Source organism: Adiantum capillus-veneris, chromosome 23 (assembly GCF_014529385.1).
Source record: "Adiantum capillus-veneris isolate H3 chromosome 23, ASM1452938v2, whole genome shotgun sequence".
NCBI lineage: Eukaryota > Viridiplantae > Streptophyta > Polypodiopsida > Polypodiales > Pteridaceae > Adiantum > Adiantum capillus-veneris.
The window spans coordinates 144,757,505-144,778,231 of NC_140953.1; the positions used below are offsets into that span (position 1 = coordinate 144,757,505).

General features: G+C 44.6%; 1 protein-coding gene across 3 annotated transcripts in view; it reads right to left on the reverse strand.

Moving 5' to 3' along the window:
- Positions 1 to 229: 229 nt before the first annotated feature.
- LOC147428754 (uncharacterized) overlaps positions 230 to 20,727 on the reverse strand; it is a 48,356-nt gene continuing 27,858 nt past the window's right edge. For all 3 annotated transcript variants that reach the window (XM_086497604.1, XM_086497605.1, XM_086497606.1), the window contains 9 exons: positions 14,330 to 14,458; positions 3,184 to 3,314; positions 2,478 to 2,588; positions 1,972 to 2,080; positions 1,746 to 1,864; positions 1,516 to 1,669; positions 1,134 to 1,269; positions 987 to 1,068; positions 230 to 572 (listed from right to left, as the gene is read on the reverse strand). In XM_086497604.1, the coding sequence (XP_086353730.1) occupies positions 497 to 572; positions 987 to 1,068; positions 1,134 to 1,269; positions 1,516 to 1,669; positions 1,746 to 1,864; positions 1,972 to 2,080; positions 2,478 to 2,588; positions 3,184 to 3,314; positions 14,330 to 14,458 (1,047 nt within the window). In that variant the 3' untranslated portion in view covers positions 230 to 496. The remainder of the gene's footprint in view (positions 573 to 986; positions 1,069 to 1,133; positions 1,270 to 1,515; positions 1,670 to 1,745; positions 1,865 to 1,971; positions 2,081 to 2,477; positions 2,589 to 3,183; positions 3,315 to 14,329; positions 14,459 to 20,727) is intronic.

Sequence of the window (20,727 nt, forward strand, 5' to 3'; positions counted from 1 at the left end):
ACACATACTTTAGACTATCCAAAAGAGAACAAACACTTCATACATCCACTCAAGAGAAAGAGATCTACCAATCAGAATATACTTCCACTTCCACTAAAGAGAAGAAAATTCACCTCTCAAGAACATATTTTCTATGGATACTAGGGTATGAGACACCCTTGTTGAACCCTAAACAATTTTCAATCCAAACGATTACCAATCATCATCCTAAAACAAGGAGGCATTGTGATCATGGACCATCAGATATTCATAGTGTATGACATTTTATCCAAGTGGCCGAATTGGCCCTTCTACTTGGGGCTTGGGGAAGTCAAGTAGGAGTGATAACATCAAAGCCTCCCATGCACATAAAATTTCAAAGCTTAATCATCTTCATTGGAGAGGAAGTTGATCTCCATATAGAAGACTTGAATGTTGGAAATACAAATGCAAGAATTGACACAAAAAAGGAGAAGTTTAAGGAGAACCTCAACAGCTCACAACACTGTGAGTTGTTTTAATGAGGGTACCAATAAAACAACAAGGCTTGCAAGAACGTAAACTTGCAGCACCCATGTAAAGAAGTTCCAACCCTGTGTAATTAGACCACTACGGTAAGTAAGCCGACAGCATTGCAAAAAGCTTCAATTTTATCACAAGGCAAAACCTCTTTGACAAGACTAGCACAGTTGTTCTACTTGTGTGTGTGTGTGTGTGTGTGTGTGTGTGTGTGAGAGAGAGAGAGAGAGAGAGAGAGAGAGAGAGAGAGAGAGAGGATAATCAAGCGCTCTTATCCAACAGGGGACAGGGATGACCAATCTATGACACTGGTGTGATAAAGAACTTTCAGAAATGGGGGGAGGGGGGGGGAGAAAAGAGAGGTGCATTGCACCTTCGCTGCTATGCACACTGCTCACTTGTACATATGTATGTAAGCTACGTATGTACATATGCGTGCAAGGTGAGATCCCTTCATTTCACTCGGCTAAAGAATTTAGGTCGCATACGCAAAGAAAGGGCGCTTCCATTTACTCCTCTTCCACGACAGCTCCCTGCTCACATTGCTTGTGCTGCTTGGCAACGGCTTCTCTGACCATCCATCACAGATTATCAGGCAAGAGGGATAAAGGAGGGAAGGGGAGAGGGGGGCTCACCTGACAGCTCGCACAGCGCCTGCCTCGCCAAGTCTTTCCATTCAGCGGCACAGGAATATGGAATGTCCATGGCCACACTGAGCCCACGCAGCAGGTGCACCGTGCGCAACACAAAGAAGAGCTCCTTTGGGAAATTCTGTCAGTCCATCACAACGCGATGTCTTCATACCCCTCCTTTTCATAAACCTTGTGTAACGTAAGGCTAACCATCCACACCGCCACAGAGCTTACACAGATACTATATTTATTCATTAACTCACCATGGTCCAAGCAGAAATTGCCCAGAAGACCAATATGGATGCAAGGCCAATTGCCACAAGTATACATGCTACGCCACCCAATTACATCATACTACATACCAAGGAGCCATTGGACTACTTACTTTGACAGAGAACTTCTCCAATGTTGAGCCTTCTCCAAAGGGGATCGACTTTGTGTGGCCTGGAGGAAGCGTTGTGTCAAACATACCTGACGCCATTACTAAGAATGCAGCTGGATCTGTTTCAATCTTTTCACCAATAACAACTCCGAGCTTCCTAAAAATGATGAGCGGCATCAACAAAGACTACAAATCAAATTGAAGAAGATGAAATTCAAATATCCAGCACTTACTCAAGGGAACGACCAATCTCAAAGGGCTCACCAGCATGCAAGGCAAGAACGAACTTTGCATACTTGAGCCTCAGATCATTAGGAAGCTCTTTAACTTGACCATAATCAAGAAGAGCAATCTATCTGACAAAAAGGACCTCTAGGATAAGATGCCAAATTTCCACACTAAATTTTAGCTGAAAACAATTTGCTCCCATTCCAAATGTCACATGTATCTATGACTTGCCTTTCCATCATCATTAATCAAAATATTTCCTGGGTGGGGATCCGCATGAAAGAAACCATCTTTTAGAATCATGTGCCCATAAGCTTCGGTCAAAGCCTTGAGTATGTTCCTGGTCGTTATAAAAACTTCTTAGATTAGGGGTCATTCACAGGAATACATTCAATCAAGGCCAATCACGCTTCAAGCACAACAGCTCCTGGGGCTTAAGAAGAAAGATTGAACACTAAAAAGAGTTTCTGAATGTTGCAGCAGTTCAGTCACAACGAAATCCCCTCAGCCTAGCCATCAATACAGAGAAACAAGGGACCACACATAAACCAAATGACTGTGAGCAGGAGCTAGGTGTCACATGCCAATAGACTCATGGCCTCCCTCCACGTTGCCACCTCACTGGTAGTCTCAGTCATGCAAATATTGTTATGGTATCAAGGCTGATTACCATTGGGGATTTAAAGTTAGTTCTGGCCTGGAATAGCTTGTGTCTAAATCGTCATAGATTTACTGACCTCTTAGCAAGTTCGGCAACGGCACCATTGGGACTGAAACCTCGTTTAGAAATTGCTTCACCAAGCTGTAAAATGGGAATTCCCTCCATGAATTCCATGACCAACACCTGCCTACGAAACAGTAATATCAACAACGATGTCGGCCTTCTTCATAAAAATGCCTTGCAGAATAATTGCAACATCTTTGTTGAAGACACAATACCATCTCAATGCAGATAGACCATCTGCAGATAGATGTGCAAAACTGTGAATCCACAATACCATTTCCATTTACCAAGCATCCTCACAGATTCATGCATGACATGCACATGCACTACACATATTTGAACAAGAAAATATACGGGAAAAGACATAAATGATAAATGCTGGAAGAATTTGCATGCAAAACATGAAAACACACAATGTCATATATGTCTTCTATTTTCCTAATTTCAAAGGCTATGTGTGCAATTGAATAGAATATTTTGGCCAAGCAAGCTTGCAAACATCAGAAAACCTACCTTTTCTGTAATCGTATTGGTATATGGACAACATTCATTAGTAAAGGTAGTCAAATTGTTTGCAGATCTATGCATTATTTAAGCAGACGTGAGTTCTACTAAGGAGGAATTTTCTCACATTGCACAACGAGACATACACTTGCATCTTTAGACCTGTGTCCAAGCATGTCTAGCATCAAATAGACAAATCGATACACTCTACAAACCTCGTGACCAAGTGTGGAATTGGCCTTGGGACCATGACAGGTGCACGCTTTTGCTGGCCATATACTGAAAAAGAATTTGCTATCCTATCCATTGATCTTGCCTCTCGTTCAAAATCAAACTCAAGTCCAACCTGCATTTCATAATTCCAAATATCCCTTCAACAGAAAAGTATTTGATAGAATAAAGCTAAAACCACAAAAATGGCACACATTGTTTATGGGAAACTTTTCACAAGGTGAGGTTCTATAGAAGAAAACTTTCCACTTATTGATTTTCTCTAAGCATTCCAAACATTGTGAGAAGGGGACTGTAAAATAATTCCCTGTTGAAGTCGAGCCAAAATCAGGTTTGAGAATTATGGATCAAGAGTCAGTCACATAAGTATTAATTCAATCCTGTTTATTAAAGCAAAAGAAACGATCTGCATTGAAAGAGGCAATGACTGCCTGGTCATTGCAGCAAACCCTTCTTAGTTGCCCAAGACAATACTTGGAGCAGCTTGGTTAGGCAGGCCATGCCGTGTCACATGAAAGCAATGAATTCTAACGTAGGGTCTGGCTTGTATAATATTGGAAAACATGTAAAAGTCTTCTTATTACTCTAGCATCCTTTAGAAGTCTAATGCTCTTGATTTGGTACACTTTGATGTATGCACTATGCCTGTTAGTTCATAATATGGGGGTGCACGGTACTTTGCTACTTTCATTGATGATTTCAATAGAAAGTCTTGGGGGTATGTATTAAAGGGCAAAAGTGAAGTATTGGATGCTTTCAAACGGTTTCATGCTTTTGTTACCACACAAAAGGGGCTTAAATTGAAAGCAATTAGAACGAATAAGGGGGGAGAGTATGTCTCTAATGAGTTCAACAAGTTTTGTGAGATGCATGGCATTAAGAGGAAGTTGACGGCTCCTTATAACCCTGTATCAAAGGCATGGTTGAACGATATAATCGCACACTTTGTGAGAGAGTCAAATGCATGTTGTCCACGCCTAGTCTCCCACAGCAGTTTTGGGAGAGGCTCTTAAAACTGCAGTTCATGTATGCAATCGCTCTCCGAATCGTGCTTTGAAGAATGGCATTCCTGAAGAGGTTTGGTCTGGCAAACCTGCTTCATATGACCATTTGCGTGTCTTTGGTTGTGAGGCCTTTGAGCCACATGTACCTGTAGAACTATGGACCAAACTTGACATGAAATCCATCAAGGGCATCTTCATGGGATATGGAGATGAGGGAAAGATGGGTTACAGAATTTGGTTACCTCAGAACAGGAAGATAGTACACAACTGAGATGTAGTGTTTAATGAGGCAAAGTTGCTAAATAATGCTACACAAAGTGATCTTGACAAAAAGAAGGTCAAGTTTCAACATGAACAGTCAGCCATAAATCAACCTTTAGCTGAAGATTTTGTGCCTATTGATGATAAAAATCAGCAGCAATTGTGCTACTGCCAAAAGATCATGGACAACCATTGGATGCATAGGATTGGGTAGGACATGATGAAGAACATGCTGAAAACAGATATGCTTAAAATCAGCCACCTAATAATGGTATGGTCATTCCTGAGCATGTAGGCCCATTGCCACAAAACATGGACCATTGGGTAAGGTCTACACGTGTCAAAAGGCAACCACAGAGGTTACAACCACCTTTGGATTGCATTTTGTTGACAAATGAAAATGAGCCTCTGGCATACAAAGAGGCACAATCATGTGAGAAAAAGAGTAAGTGGGAGCTTGCTAGGGTTTACGAAGTGAAATGTATCAATGGGAAGCCCAAGTACAAAGCACGGTTGGTTGCCAAGGGTTACAAACGGAAGGAAGGTATAGACTTCTAAGAAGTCTTCTCACTCGTGATGAAGATGACTACCCTCCGTGTTTTGTTTTCTCTCGCTGCCTAGATCATGGCCAAAGAAGGGGTTATGTGCCCGGATCACGGCCAAAGAAGGGGTTATGTGCTTGTTGGTTGTCACATAAGAACTGGAATTGTCTGAATCTTAAGCTCTCTCAGCGGGTATCAAGGCTTCCAATTGACAAGGGGGAGGTTGAGGAAGTTGTCTCTTAGACCTTTGAAGAATCCTCTTGCACAAGGAAAGGATCAATAAATCTTCGACTTTACCACCATCAGATAAGAAAGACTTAAATGTAGGGCATGGCTCCCGAGGGGGAACTTGTCTAGCGTCGCAGCATTTACGACTGAGTACTCGACTAGGGTCAGATATATGTGCCACTAAGTAAGCCCATCTTGATATCACTAATGATCCGTTGGAAGCTTTATATTGCTGCTTTTGTTGCTGATGATTCGAATAAGAAGTTGGTTGCTTAGTACTGTAACATTTCCAAGAATATTCATGCTGAGACTTTTGTTGCTCACATGAAGATACTTTGTGTCTAGTTGTCTCTGAGAAACCATGCTTTGGGTGAGAAAATTTGAGTTCCGAAGCCTTTGGTTTGAGGGGTTCTTGTTGGTCGACCAATGAAGCTTCGAAAGAAGATGGCAGAGAAGTAGCTTGTGTAGTCCGAGAAGCAATTGGGTAACTCCGAGAAGAGGTTTGCGTCTGCATCTACTCCAAGCGTATGTGAATTGATGCGAGACTTGTCGAAATTGCTGCCATCTGCTTTTTGAGAACGGCTATCGGATCCTCGGGTGGAGTAGAGTTCATGCCATCTTGTGATTCGGCCATGTTGATTGCTTAGAAGAAGTAATTGATAACTTGGAATAAGCTCACGAACTGATACTTTGAGAGCAAGAACTGTTCCTGGAGCGGGTTCCGGCTCTGGCCGAGTCCGGAGTAATTATGATCTCCAGCAAGACCTCTCGGGAAGATCATGCACGTAACTCGGGTACGGAAGGAATATGGACCTTGCGAAACCGTCTGGAGTTTCGGACCGCGGCCATTGCACATAGATAGCACATGTGCTGCGAGACTTCTGTAAGAGTGTGAGGGTGTGAGGGCTGAATGTTGTTATGGAAGCCATTGTACAAGGCTAATCTTAATCGCCATGGAAGGGGGGTCTCTGTCCGTACTTTGTTTGTTGCCCACGGCTGTGTCTAGAGGCTGGCTAAAATCTTTTGCATTGATGGTTTTTTAAGTGTGCCACATCAGCACTAGTTGCCACGTTTTCAGCTTAAAAAATTATGCCCTGTAGCGTAAATATGTTGTATAAACCTGTAGAGTAAAATTTTGGTGGGCCTGCTGAGCGTAGAAATTCAGCGCTATCCTCTTATGCAGTAGCATAGAAATTTGACGCTAAACACTCTTGAAGAGGTGTGACCTTGTAGCGGCCTTTTATTTATTTTTGGTTAAAATGAGGAGGTGCCTAGTAGTAGTATTCACACTCAATAGCTATTGGGCTGCCCATTCGATGGGTTAATTAACCTTTGGCTGAGAGTTTTTTTTTAAATGATGTTGGTGCATGGTAGCGTTAAAAAAACTCACGAAAAGCTGCAACCAGCGTGGAGTACAGCCAGCACTTCAGCATGAAAGAGGGTGCGCCAAGGGGTGCCTAGGGAACGGGTGTGCGCAAGAAGGAAAGGCACGAGTACCAGCATGCGAGGGATTCTTAGCCGAGGAAAAAGGCACAATTCAGCCCACTGATTCAGCAGTCGAGCATCAAGAGGCACGTCTTTTCGCATGAAGGGGTGTGAAATGCGAGGAGGTACTTGTCTGCCAGGGCCATGCCCTTTCACAGGAAAAGGTACGAGCACACAAGTGCGAAGAGGTGTAACCTGACGAAGGGGTGCGAGCTTTTCGGGTACGCCGCACACACACACATAGCTCTTCTGTCTTTTAATTTATGTACTTGGAGTAGATAAATTCATGTCACCTCATGACTGTTTGTGTGTGTGTGTACCACCTTTCTTCTGCTTCCATGCAACTCCGGGAAAGGGGTAGAGTGTAGCAGCGAGGGTGAGAGGCTCACAACCTTCGGGTCTCGGGAAAAAATTTTGCTTTGATGCCACTGTAAGGATTCTAGGTACTAATCCTTAATTAAGAACTTAAACTCATGATTAAGACTTAAGAAACTTGAACTGTACTCAGAGACAAGACTCAAACGACTCTGTGTTTGATTGCTTGAATGCGTGAAAATTGAGTACAATAGGCTCCTTACATAGGAGACGAAGAGTCACGAATGAACAGCGTCACGTGCACATCTAATCATATGTGTACGTGGACAAGCTACTTCATGACAAGGGTTCAGACAACCTAGCTTAGGAAGTGTTCTTGCACTTTTGTGAGTTTGTTCGCAGACCGTGCATGTCCAGACACTTAGAGTAGATGCATATCCTTTGGTTGCACACAGCATGATCATCAGCATTACCATCAGAATCCATCAGGAGCATTTTACAGTGCACAGAACCTACTTTCCCTATTTTAGCCATTTTTCACTTATTGTTAATAAGTGGCTTTGTTGGGAACCTGGGCAGGGCAAAGTTGCTAAGTTAATATATAAGGAAACTGGCAGTCACTTAGTGGAAGCAGAAGAAGCAAAGAGAGCACACGCAAATCCTCTTGGAGCAAGCCCTCTAGCTACCCTTCTCAAGCAAGAACCCCTCAACAAAACTCTAGCGTTTTCAGCCTGATCTACCAGCGTTTTTCAGCCTGAACTGCTAGCGTTTTTTCAGCCAGATTTGACAGCGTTTTCAGCCCTGGTTTGCTGGCTTTTTCAGCCTACTGTCCACATAAAGAAACCAGCGTTTTCAAAGATCTGCATCAACGTTTTTCAGCAAGGTAAAATCAGCGATTTTCCCCTGCTGTACCAGCGTTTTTCAGCCTGCTGTCCAGCGTTTTCAGCCATAAGAAACAGCATTTTTCAAGCCAGAATAACAGCGTTTTTTTCAGCCAGACACTTCAGCGTTTTGTGCCCCTGAAGATAGCGCTTTCAGCCAGCCGTCATCGCCAACTTAGATCCTCATTGCATCATAGCATCAAGAACTTGCATTAGCACCTTGTATCAGATTTGTGCAATCAATAGCAAAGACTTCTCTCGCCATCGAGAGAGGGGCCCTTGGAGGAGGGTTTGACAACTTTTCTGGTATCGTATTCTTCTCTCTCTATCTCTCAGTCTCAGCACCTTCATTCACAGTGTTTTCCCACTTTGTTTGTGATCATTTGCACTCTGTCACTAGAGGAACGGAAGGCTCTCCCTTCCGTAAGTAAAAGGAACTCTTGGGCACAGTTCGGAGCACTCATCTTGAGCAAAGTTCAACATTCACTTCCGCTGCACCTTACAAATAGTCACATCTCATGGCGAATAGACATGACTCTAGGCGTAGAGACACATCCCTTGGACGAAGAGCTGCAACCATTGGGCAAAGAGTCGCACCCATAGAGCGAAGGGGTGTGACCAGTCGTAGAAGGAGTGTGGCTTTTGCCGAAGAGGCATGTCCTTTGAGCAAAGAGTCACAACCATCCAAGCATAGTGATCCTCCTTGGCATGGCACTTCGCATATCTGCACCTAGGAGTAGGTGTAATACTGTAACATAGTCACAATCGTGACACAATGTGCGCGGGTTATGCAACCCTGTAAAGTGGCGATTAACCTGGCACTATGTACATACATGTAAGGTAGATATTGTTGTTTTGAAAGAACACAATCAACATGAGTTCGTTAGGCAATGGTTGTACTTTGCGGGTTACTGAATTGCGTATGGTGGTTTGACGAGCTTTTCAGGTGTTTTGATGATCGTTAGGTATGAACTGTAACCAGTTCTTGCGTACAATTATCTGGCGGGTCGCTGTATAGTGGTTCAATATATGATCAATGGCCAGGTGTATGAATTTGGGGGGGTCTACGCGCATACAGCCTTCGATCAACGGGCTGCTTTATGGCATGATATGTCTTCATATCCATGGCTCTCTAATGTTGTGCTTTGGGGTGATTTTAATAATTCCCCCGCACCTTTTGATAACACTACAGGTCATTCGCACATGTTGGGGTGGAAATGCAGGCTTGGACAAATTTTGTTGCAAAGATGCAGATGTTGGATTTTGTGGAGTCTATTGCATCCGAATGTTTCTAGATATACTTTTCGGCATAATGCTCAATCCTCGTATTGTGCAAGATTCAATCGGTGGTATGTGCATCATGTGCATCAATATGATGAATTTGTATGTGAGATGAGCATTGATCACACATTGTTGTTGTTCGATCATGCTCCTGTTTTAATGACCTTGCATTTTGGGGGTCTACACTGTGATCAACCTGTCTCTCAGACACGTTTACTACATATCAATAATGCCTACCTCTCTCATGAGGCATTTCGAGAGATGATTCATCAGGTTAATCCTCCTTTGGTTGCCCAGATGTATCTTGACTCTAATATTGCTTGGTATCGTTTTGTTGAGCGAGTGCAATGTGTGATTCAAGATTATGGCAAGCACCATTGCGTCAGTTACGGGGAGATGTTGAGGATGCCAAATCAGTATATCAAAAGCTCCAACTTTTGGCTGATACGCGCTCATTGACTGAAGGTGAGCTTATAGCATTATGTCAAGCCCGAGTACGCCTGCAACATAATGATAGACGCAAACTTGATAAATGGCAGACTCGAGCTCGACATAGAGCCTTTGTGGATAAGGACAATTTTTTAAGCACTTGCATCATTCCAGGGCTTCTCAAACCATCAAGAGAGTTATGCGTAGCTCAGGCTCTTGGACAACCTCTAAACGTGCCCTTGCTGATGACATGGTTTTGCACTTTGGGAAAGCATTTGCTGCTCCACCTCCGGTTTCGACTGAAATTCATAATCCGTGACAATGTTTCTTATCTACGATGCTTCCGATTCTCTCGCCCGCTTATGCCCAAGCCATGGAAGTTGACTTTACTGAGCATGAATTGCATTCAACTTTGCTTGCTCTCGACAGATGGCGCTCCCCTGGTTGGGATGGCCTCATAGTGGTATTTTTTATTTCCTTCTGGGAGCCCTTGAGAGAGCCTTTGCTCTATATGATGAATGTTGCATGGAGTAAGCAGAATTTGCCATCATCCTAGAAGGAAGGATTGCTGAAATTATTACCCAAGCAGGCACTTTGTAAGCAATTCTCTCATTGGCGTCCGATCACTCTCATGCCGGTTGTATATAAGATCTTGGCAAAAATGATTGTGCATCGCATCAAGGAGCCTCTTCTTGCCGGTATTCATCTGGCTCAATATGGCTTTATCCTCCGTCATCAGATCACAGACAATTTGGCTAATGTTTTGATTGGCATGGAATATGCTAAATACACCCAACAAGATGTGCTAGTGATGCAGGTCGACATTGAAAAGGCCTTTGATACAGTGCAGTGGGATTTTATAGCTCACACAATGTGGGCCCTTGGATTTGGTCATAGGTTATCTAATGTGGTCTATTTCTTGTATGCTCATAGTATGTCTTCAAGCCTTCTTGATGGGGAGTTGATTGACCTTTGGCCGCTTGGGTGTTCTATTCGCCAAGGTTGTCCCCTCAGTGCCTAACTATATGCTATTGCCACCAACCCGCTGTTGATGTATTTGGATCATTTGGTTTCACTTGGTCATCTGCACGGATTGCAGCTACCCTCTGGGAATGACTTTATTAGGGAGGCTTATGCTGGATGACTCGTTATTTATGCCCCGCAATCATCAAGATGACATGCGCGTGTTCATGCAGGCATTGGATACTTTTGAGCTTCCGGCAGGCCTTAGAGTTAATTTTCGAAAATACAAACTCTTGCCCCTCAATGCACAGGAATGGCACCATCTTCTATGGCCTGGGGATATTCTACATCCGAATGTCATTGTTCGTCACTTGGGGTACCTACCCTATTGGATGGCAGATCACTGCAACCCAGCAAGTGAATTGGGTTATACAATGCCTAAACATCAAATTGCAGTATTGAAAATTGTCCACATGGCCTTTGCATGTTCGTCTCCGAATAGTTCAAAGCATCATGATGGCCTATGTTCAGTTTTACTTGCCATTGTTGCATTGGCCTTGTCATCGCCTCTCATTGTTGATGTTCAATATTTTATCTCATCTGTGGCGCAGTGATTCTCATAAGAAAGGGCTCCGTTTACTTTCAATGGAGAAGCTTTGCACTTTAAAGCATTTTGGAGGATTAAATATTTTGGACCTTCACTGCCATCATCTTGCGAGGAAGGCCATGTTATTACCTACCCTTGTGCGGCAATCCCAACCTTGGACTCTCATGATAGCCTCGTTGTGCCAGCATGTTACCACTTTCGACTTTGGTCACTAGCAGGCGTCACTCTGGGAGACTGTATTTGGCAAGATGATCAGTCGTATTCCAGGTTGTTCACTTACTTCTGCTTTGCTTGATGCTTGGAAAGCCGCTAGGCTCATCTTTCATGAAATGGCAGGCAGCCACAAGATGGAAATTCATTGCGCCTTGAAAGTCTTCATTGGAGCCGAGCTTTTGCTCTTACTCTAGTAGACCGATCGCCACACTAGGCTTACTTCCTTTCTTGTTGTGGAGTGCGCACGGTGGATGATGTGGTCGACATGTATGGCAATTTCATTCGTTATCCTCAGGCGGCTGTACACTTTGGTTTGGGTGTGCATTATCATTGGTTCCGGGGTGAGCTTGAGCACATGTTGGCTGACTTCCTACCCGTTCCACCGTTGGCAACTGGATGCCGTATGTTGGATTGGACATTATGGGACACACCTTTTGCTGACTTTTCTGCCGCAAGATTTATGCTTCTCTGTTGCCTCAGTCTTGGCTAGCTGACCATTGTAATGCATTATGGTCTTTGCACAAATCAGATCGATGGTGGAGGAATGCTCTTACTACCATTAGGAGAGTTGTTTGCCTCTCAAGGATTGTCTATTTTTATGGCGCTGCTTGCTGGGAGTGCTTCCTGTTGGCTCCTTCCTTGGTGCGCGTCACATCAGCTCTTCTCGCTGTCTCAGATGTTCGGCCTCTGACGAGACAATCAAACACCTGCTTTGGGATTGTCGCTTTACCAGAGCCTTCCTGGACCGCATATCCGCCTATATGCGTCTTTGTTTTCTATCAGCAGTTTTCCACAGACGCTTTTGGCTCTACGGCCTTCTCTCGGATCCCGTTCAGCAATTTGCAGTCTTCTTCACAAGGGTCAGGTTTTGATCGCTATGGTCGTATGGCATCGGCGCAATTTTCGCCTATTCCATCAGCAAGATGTGGATCCCTTTCCTCTGTTCCGGATTTCACTTGGGCAATCCTTACACTTTGCCCTTGATGTTGAAGGCATCGTTGGATATCCTATAGCTCTACTATGTGTGCTTTTGATACCTTCCCCTCTCAGAACACCTCTGTGTTCTACTTTGTATTTGATCTTTCTGATGGGTTTTCCTCACGTTGAGGTTTCCCATCTATAAATAATCTAAGATTTACAACAAAAAAAAAATGTGTGTGTGTGTGCACTTACAAAAGAAGAGTGAGTGTGTGTGTGTGTGTGTGTGTGTGTGTGTGTGTGTGTGTGTGTGTGTGTGTGCGCGTGCGTGCATGCATAGACATTTGGGGATGCTTCACATCACTCCTTGTTTGGAGAGCTCTTGCATTACTTCTTTCCTGAGAAGTGGTCCAATTTGGCTTTCTTACGTGGTGAGCAGTCTCGTGGTTAGTGCCTTGTCCTCGCAGCCATTTGTCTTTTGAGGGTATTGCCACGCATCCGGCTTTTATGTTGACAGCCTCACAGTATCTCATGGGTACCTTGAGTATCATACCCCGAGTGGATGCATAGCATGATGCTCCTTGGTTCCTAGATGAGGTGTTCTACATACTAGTTGCCATTTCATTGTGGAATGTTTGGCGAGCTCGTTGCCGTCACGTTCTCAGCGTTGCAACGTCCTCTACTGTGGGAATCCTCGCACACATTTGAGTGGATATTATCCACGCTCTACATAGCCATTGGGATTCACCAACGGGTTCCTCGAGGGCAGCCGGGGAGTGCAGGCTTGTTTTTCTTAGACAATGGGCTCACTCCCACATGTTTTTCAGTTTTGCCAGAGGTCACATTCAGTGGCATTACTCCTCACCATAGTGGTTCATCCGGCACTCCTCTCATACCCCACCTTGAGGAGTGGCATTTGGTGGATTCTTCCATATCCACCTTGGTTTCTTCAGCCATGTACATCCTACGAGATAGGCTGGGTTCTACTGCACTCAGATTTACAGAGATGCTATTTCCACCAAAAGAAAAAAAGTGCATGTGTGTGTGCGCATGTGTGCATGCGTGTGTACACATCACAACCAATAGTGAGCATATCAAAAAATCTTCACTCTATACACCACACACACACACACACAAAAGGTCTACACATTGAGATTGTGTCACATGAGCAGTGTTATGAAGAGGCTTGGACAGCAAGTCTAGAAGGAGAGGACACGTTGACCTTGAAAAATTGGGTATTTGGCAACAAAACATGATGAGAGGAAGAAGGGCTAGTTCAGATAAGTCCCAAGAAACATAAGCTTCAGATTTTCGAAACCTAAATGATAAGTTCAGCGATATGTCAGCCTTTTGGATCATTCTATCTCTTATAATTTTCTTTAGTAAACTAAGAGGGTTGCCAAAACTAAATGTACATTTGAAATTCCCTTAAATAGTCAACCTATCAAAGGGTCAATGACAACCAATATTAGTGCAAAATTACCAAAACTGAAACATACTTCAAACTTGTTCATTGGAAAATTTGAGCACTGGGTTCAAACAGCAATAAAAATCAATCCTTCTCGATCAACTTGTGCCAAAAATCACCAAGTTTTCATAGCTTATCTCATGTTTATAATGTTTCCTCCAAAATATAGAACCTCACACAGCAATGATCTACCTGACTATAAGAGCAATATTACCAGAACTGGAACACACTCCACACATTATTCTAAAAAGATGCCAAATAGAGAAGTATTCATGGAATCATCTCCTTGTATGCCTTGTGCACTTATTCTATGTCATTTAGAAACCATGTCTTATAGCTATGCATAGTAGAATGTGAATATATATAGCCCATTATTAACTAACAGGAACTACCATAAGATGCCATAATTTCAGCAGGATACAAAATGTCTAAAAGGTAAGACTATCACAGAGGGAAAAATTTGAGAAGCCATAGCTCTATATTTAATTTGACAAGGAAAACTCATACAAGTTGAGAAGAAGATATGTATGCATACTTGCTCTTCTAGCTCATTGATGACCGACAACATGTCAAATTTTAGGTCAAATCGTTGAACAAAGGCAGCAAAGGCCCTAAGATTTCGAATATCTGTCATCATCAACTCTTCAACCCCAGGGTGCTGAACCTGTTTATAATCTTTGTAATCTCTCTCTCTCTCTCTCTCTCTCTCTCTCTCTCTCTCTCTCTCTCTCTCTCTCTCTCTCTCTCACACACACACACACACACACACACACACACACACACACACACATAAAAAGAGGAAAATGGCATGCCCTTTCTATCACCCAAGTGTGGTAGATTGGTTATGCCATTTCCCTCTCTCTCATAAAAAGAGGAAAATGGCATGACCTTTCTATCACCCAAGTGTGGTAGATTGGTAATGCCATTTCCCACTTGTATAACACGTCTTGAGTTCAACTCTCCTCGTCGGATAGATCTTTAAGGTCTCTTGGGATAGTTTCCTACGACGTTAAAACACTTCTTCTCGGGTATGTGTGTGTGTGTGTGTGTGTGCGCTAATAAAAAGAGGAAAAAGGTATGACCTTTCTATCGCCCAAGTGTGGTAGATTGGTTATGCCATTTCCCTCTTGAATAACAGGTCTTGAGTTCAACTCTCCTCGTCGGATAGATCTTTAAGGTCTCGTGGGATAGTTTCCTACGACCTAAAACAATCTTCTTCTTCTTCTTCCTCTCTCTCCCTCTCTCTCTCTCTCTCTCTCTCTCTCTCTCTCTCTCTCTCTCAAGAAAAGGGGCTGTATTCTGTGTACAGAAGAGACCTTTCGAGATGTCTAATAGCCTATCATCCATATGAAATACAAAAGCGGGATAACAAAGTGAGGGTTATGTGCATTGTGAACATCAAGGTGGCCTTTACGATGAATGTAGAATGAACCACTCTAGAGGTGCATAATGCCATGCGATGTGGCCATGGTCCCGAGTGAAGAGAGCTGAAAATCTCGCCCCATGTGTGAAGTAAGGTGCATTTACGCTACTCCACTGCCCTGGAGGGGCCTGTTGAAGTATCCCATTGACTGCGAAGAGTATGCTGCAGCGCGGTCCATATGGCCGTCAAAGAGGTGGATGTTAGGGAAGACTGTGAGCCCAGATGTGAGCGCAACGAGCCTTCCACATGATCCATAGAGTGATGCTACAAATCGTAGTGAAAATTGTATCCCATTGGCAGAATTCCACCTGCATCTGGAATTATTGTGGAATGCTTGGTCTATATCCTAAGGAAATAAGCATGAAGATAGGATCTGTCGGCAAGCCTAGGATAAGGTGTGTGACATCGGAAATTGCAAAATCCATGAAACTGCTGCCATAGTGGCAGCGGAAGATGCAATGAAGACAATAACTCGCTCGTGATCCGGTGGGCACCTCGACTCGGATCTAGGACACCTGCAAAGCCAAGCACATAAGCAAGGCACACCTGTGGAGAAAAGAGATCATTGAGGTAGAAAGAGACAGGACATCTGAGAGAGAGAGAGAGAGAGAGAGAGAGAGAGAGAGAAGAAGAAGAAGAAGAAGAAGAGAATTTTAACGTCGTAGGAAACTATCCCAAGAGACCTTAAGATCTATTTGACGAGGAGAGTTGAGCTCAAGACATGCTATTCAAGAGGGAAATAACATAACCAATCTACCTCACTTGGGTGATAGAAAGGTTGTACCATTTTCCTCTTTTTATTAGCACACACACACACACACACACCCCCAAGAAGGAGAGAGAGAGAGAGAGAGAGAGAGAGAGAGAGAGAGAGAGAGAGAGAGAGAGAGAGAGATCTGGGAAAGGCTCTCCATGTTGATAATAATCTACTCATACAAGTGACGAGGGGTGGTCCGGCATAGAACTGACATGCCCAATCGATAGACCTGAGGTGCACACAACTGGACTGCTACTGACACCAACTGCTCCTGCACATCAGACCACTGTCAAGGTCTCGTCATGGGCTGGGCTCCCCAACACAGATCCACCTCATAGCAAAGGAAGAATTTGGAGAGAGAGAGAGAGAGAGAGAGAGAGAGAGAGAGAGAGAGAGAGAGAGAGAGACAGAGAGAGAGAGAGAGACTAAGGCCTCACTGCCGGTGTGGCTGCCCTCTAGAGGAAGTAGGGATCTCTACTCTCCTGGGCCTCTCGCTGCTATGCCCGCTATATGGGCTGCATTGAGGGGAAGAAGTGAAAGGGGAGAACCTGTTGCCCACTGCCCTAAGAGAAGGAGCGCCTACAAGTAGGGCCCCTGGCTGCCACCGATCTCCTCCATGGATGCCCAGCAAAAAACGTTAGGAAGCTACCTGAGAAAAACGCTAGGGAAGGGGCTGCAGGAAACGCAGATCCACCTTCTCCTACTGGTGGCCAAAAACACCAACAAGGGCCCCACGCTTGGGCGCCCTGCAGGGCTGAGAACACCCTACAAGGAATGACCCCTTGTGGCACCAATCATGGGAGAAAGTGGCTACTGGCCACTAGGGCCCTGGGAAGTCACTAGATTGCGAGGGGGAAATGTACCCTATGGCACAAGGAGCCTGCATGGCTATGGAACTGAACCAAAACCCGAGCTAAACATGGCTAGACACGACCTGACATGAGAGACCTACCTCACACTGGCCGGGCACAGCCACAAAACAGCCCTCACTCCCTAACACCTGTCCCTCGGAGAAACTGGGACTGACTGGAAGAACCAAGAGAGATGCTTGAACTCTTAACAACTACCCCCCACGTCACGAACACACCATGTATGCCCACTCTAATCAATAAACAGCAAACTGCCCTCCACACTGGCTGAGCATGTGGACAAACCCAAAAGCAGTGCCTCAAAGACTCAGGCTATAATGTACATCGCTAACAAGTCGGATCATGACCGATGACTACAACCAGCGTGCCAACAGGCAATCCTGCATGCGCTATCATCTACATGAAATAGCATATCCTACGGCTGATCCTCAGGGTCCAAATGCATGACCAAAACTTAATTCGAAAGAGCTTACCACTCTAACATGCTAAGCATACAACTAAACACTTCCCAGACATCCCGTCTACGTAGTTCGGAGGTTTCCCAGCATACAACGAAACGCTCCCCAAACATCCCGTCTTTTCCGTTTCGAGGTTTTCAAGCATACAACAAAACGCTCCCGAGACATCTCGTCTGCGTCATTCTGGGGTTCAGACAAACCAAAAAGGCATTTCTCACTACTCCACCCAGGAGTAAATCACCAAGCATTGAAACTAGTATCAAATCCAGAATCAAACAATTCAAATCGGCACCAAGATAGGTTTAAAACAGATACCATCCATTTCAAACAAATTCCAAACAGGATCACCAAACAAGTTCACAAACAAAATTCAAACTTAAAAGGCAGTCTTGACACCAGTCGAGCTCAAAAAGACAATTGGCTTTCCATCCTGAAACCTACACCAAGATTAGGGTTGAATTTCTTCCATAAGGTTGTAGTCGACCGCAGCATGGTCCATAAACTCTTGAATAGTCAAAACAAGACTTGACAGATAGTCTTCCCGTGGCCCTGATGGTAGTCCCAAAACATAGCAATCACATAGGACCTCCAAGGTTATCAGCTCTTGAAGAGACACCTATTGCGGGATGTCGAGAAATTTCAAGTTATAATCTGCTAGGGTTTCCGTGGCAACCATTTCAAGATACCCCACTCTGTGACCTGTCAGAAGCTACACTCCAAAGAAAAATGTCTGAAGGCATGTAACTTTGGCCAAAAAATTTCTTGAAAGCTTGCCAAGTCCTTGGAGTGTGCGGCTTGGTAGCTATAGAATTCCATCACTACATGGCAATGCCTCTGAGAAAAACAATGGCTCGAAAAAAAAAAAATTGATCCTTCTCGTGCTAGTGATCTTGAATTCCTTATGGCTTATGCCATGTGAGACAGAGCGATGAAGACGGGAGCGCGCCCGATGCGTGGAGTAAGGGTGGGAGTGGCTTATATGTCAAAACACGAAGATACTTCAAATAACATCCTTGAAAAACTTGGAAGCGTCATCTTGCTCTGTAAGCTCTTTGGTAGGACCAGTATGCTTTCAGAAAAGCACACGCCTGAAGCTCTAATACCACTGTTACTGGGACGAGCACCACGGGCCAATGGAAAAGAACAAATTGAACAACTTTAAGCACTTCAAGTAACAACAACTGAACTGAAAGAGATGCACGACACGAGACGGGAGTGGCGAAGTTCCACCTCGAGAGAGCACTGGCCCCAAACCTTGGCGCCCCTTTCGGTAATCCTTTATATTGCATGAACATCGGTACTCCATCCTTTGCACCTCCACTCGGGAGCATACCAAAGAATGTGCCCTTGGCTCATATTTAAAGGCAAGGCCCTTGGCCAATGAAAAGCAGTTACATGAAAAGCTCCAAACTCAAAAGCATCTAGCCTCAAAAGCTAGCGCTAAAAGCTGTCCAACGTAAATCACGGAAATCCCTATAGGTTGCCATGTCAGTACAATCAACGTGAAACGCGGAATTCCCTAAAGGTTGCCATGTCAGTAGTCCAATGCAAAATCCGGGTCTTCCGTACTGACCTGCCACGTCGTGAAACGCGGAATTCCCTATAGGTTGCCATGTCAGTACAATCAACGTGAAACGCGGAATTCCCTATAGGTTGCCATGTCAGTAGTCCAATGCAAAATCCGGGTCTTCCGTACTGACCTGCCACGTCGTCAGCTGCTACGCAATAGTGTGTGTGGTGCTGCTATATTTTATCTTTATCTCTAGGCAGGGTCCCATCGGACGACGTCCCATAAGTTGGTAAGACTTCTTCTTCTTCTGCTGCTACTGCTTCTTCTCATTAGGGTTTAGGCCCCTCGAGCGGGATCTGTAGGTTGGCTCCATTCTTCAATGGATTGACACATCAGCAGTTTGTGACAAGTAGAATGAAATTAAACCCCTTCAGGAAAGAGCCCTATGCATGCGCTATGTCAAACCCCTTCACACTTCAAACCCTAAAGAATAGCTGGCCTGGTCAGGCAGAGTGGGGCGAGGTGAGCACGATGGGTGGTGTGGGCAAGGTTCGGTGAGTAGGGCAGGCACGGTGGGCGGTTTGTATGGGCACGCTCCGACAGGTGGGGTAGGGGTAGGCGGTGCAGGGGTAGGCAGATCAAGCAAGGGTAGGCAGGGCAAGGGCAAGGATGTGTAGGGGTAGGCGGGGCAAGGGCGGTAGGTAAAGAGAGGGCAAGGGCTGAGGCGACGCGCAAACGAAACAGCACAGTTAGGATTTGCTACAAGTTGGGGTTTCGTGTTGAAGGGGTGTAACAGGCTTGGACACTCCAAGCAAGAAATCAATAGCAACACACGAATAGAAACTTAAAAAGATCGTTGAACTTTAAGAGAGAGAGAGAGAGAGAGAGAGAGAGAGAGAGAGAGAGAGTCGGCACCCGCAAGCATTGGCCCCAAACACTGGCGCCCTTTTCAATATTTCTTTATTTATTGATGACAACAAGGTACAACTCTCGAGGGTCCTTTGCTCTCAAACTCTACGTCCAGATGCCCTGCAGAGGGAGGCCCCGAGGGCTCTTACAAACTTTACAAGGGATGCCCAAAAGCAGAGCCCCAAAAGTAATCAATCCAAAAAGTAGTCCTCAAAAGCTAGAACCGGAGACTCCCAAAAGCAGCCAACGCAATTTGCGAAAATCCGTACAGACTTGCCACATCAGTATCCGCACAATCTGCCATGTAAGTGCATATTACGGAAATCCCCTTTAGGGTTCAAGCTTCTATCTTTTAGGGTTTCAAGCCCCGCGACCGATGCTTCATCCATTGGAATTCGTGTGGGTGGACATGCCACATCATCACTTTGTGACAAGGGGTGAAGTTAGGGTTCGCATTGCACGGGTAAAATTAGGGTTTGCGATAGGGTTTCATTCGCCATATTCGCTCATTGGAGGGGTCTCTCTCTCTCTCTCTCTCTCTCTCTCTCTCTCTCTCTCTCTCTCTCTCTCTCTCTCTCTCTCTCTCTCTCTCTCTCTCTCTCTCTCTCTCTCGGGGCTGACTTCCATTTACTTGAAAAAACCCTCAAAACGCCCAAATGGTGCCAATCTGAAGGCAAGTACATCACTAATTACATAGGAAGCCCGAAGCCACAATCTAGAAGCTGTAAAAACTAGCCATATGGAAAACTGTAGAAAACCTGTACGTCGAGGTTAAAAAACTCTCCTAAAGAGAGAGAAAAATGCCTTGGCAAGCTTAGTGGAGAACATATGACAACCACCTCTAAAAGATATGCACTTCCACCAAAGTATACTCGGCAATATATATCCAAAACCTAAAAGCGACCAGCGGTTGCCACCAAATCGCTTGCGTGGAGGCTTTGCTTTGCTGTATGCTGTAATTTGTTGTGTTGTACCTTGCCGTGGCTAACTTCCCTACTACCATTTAC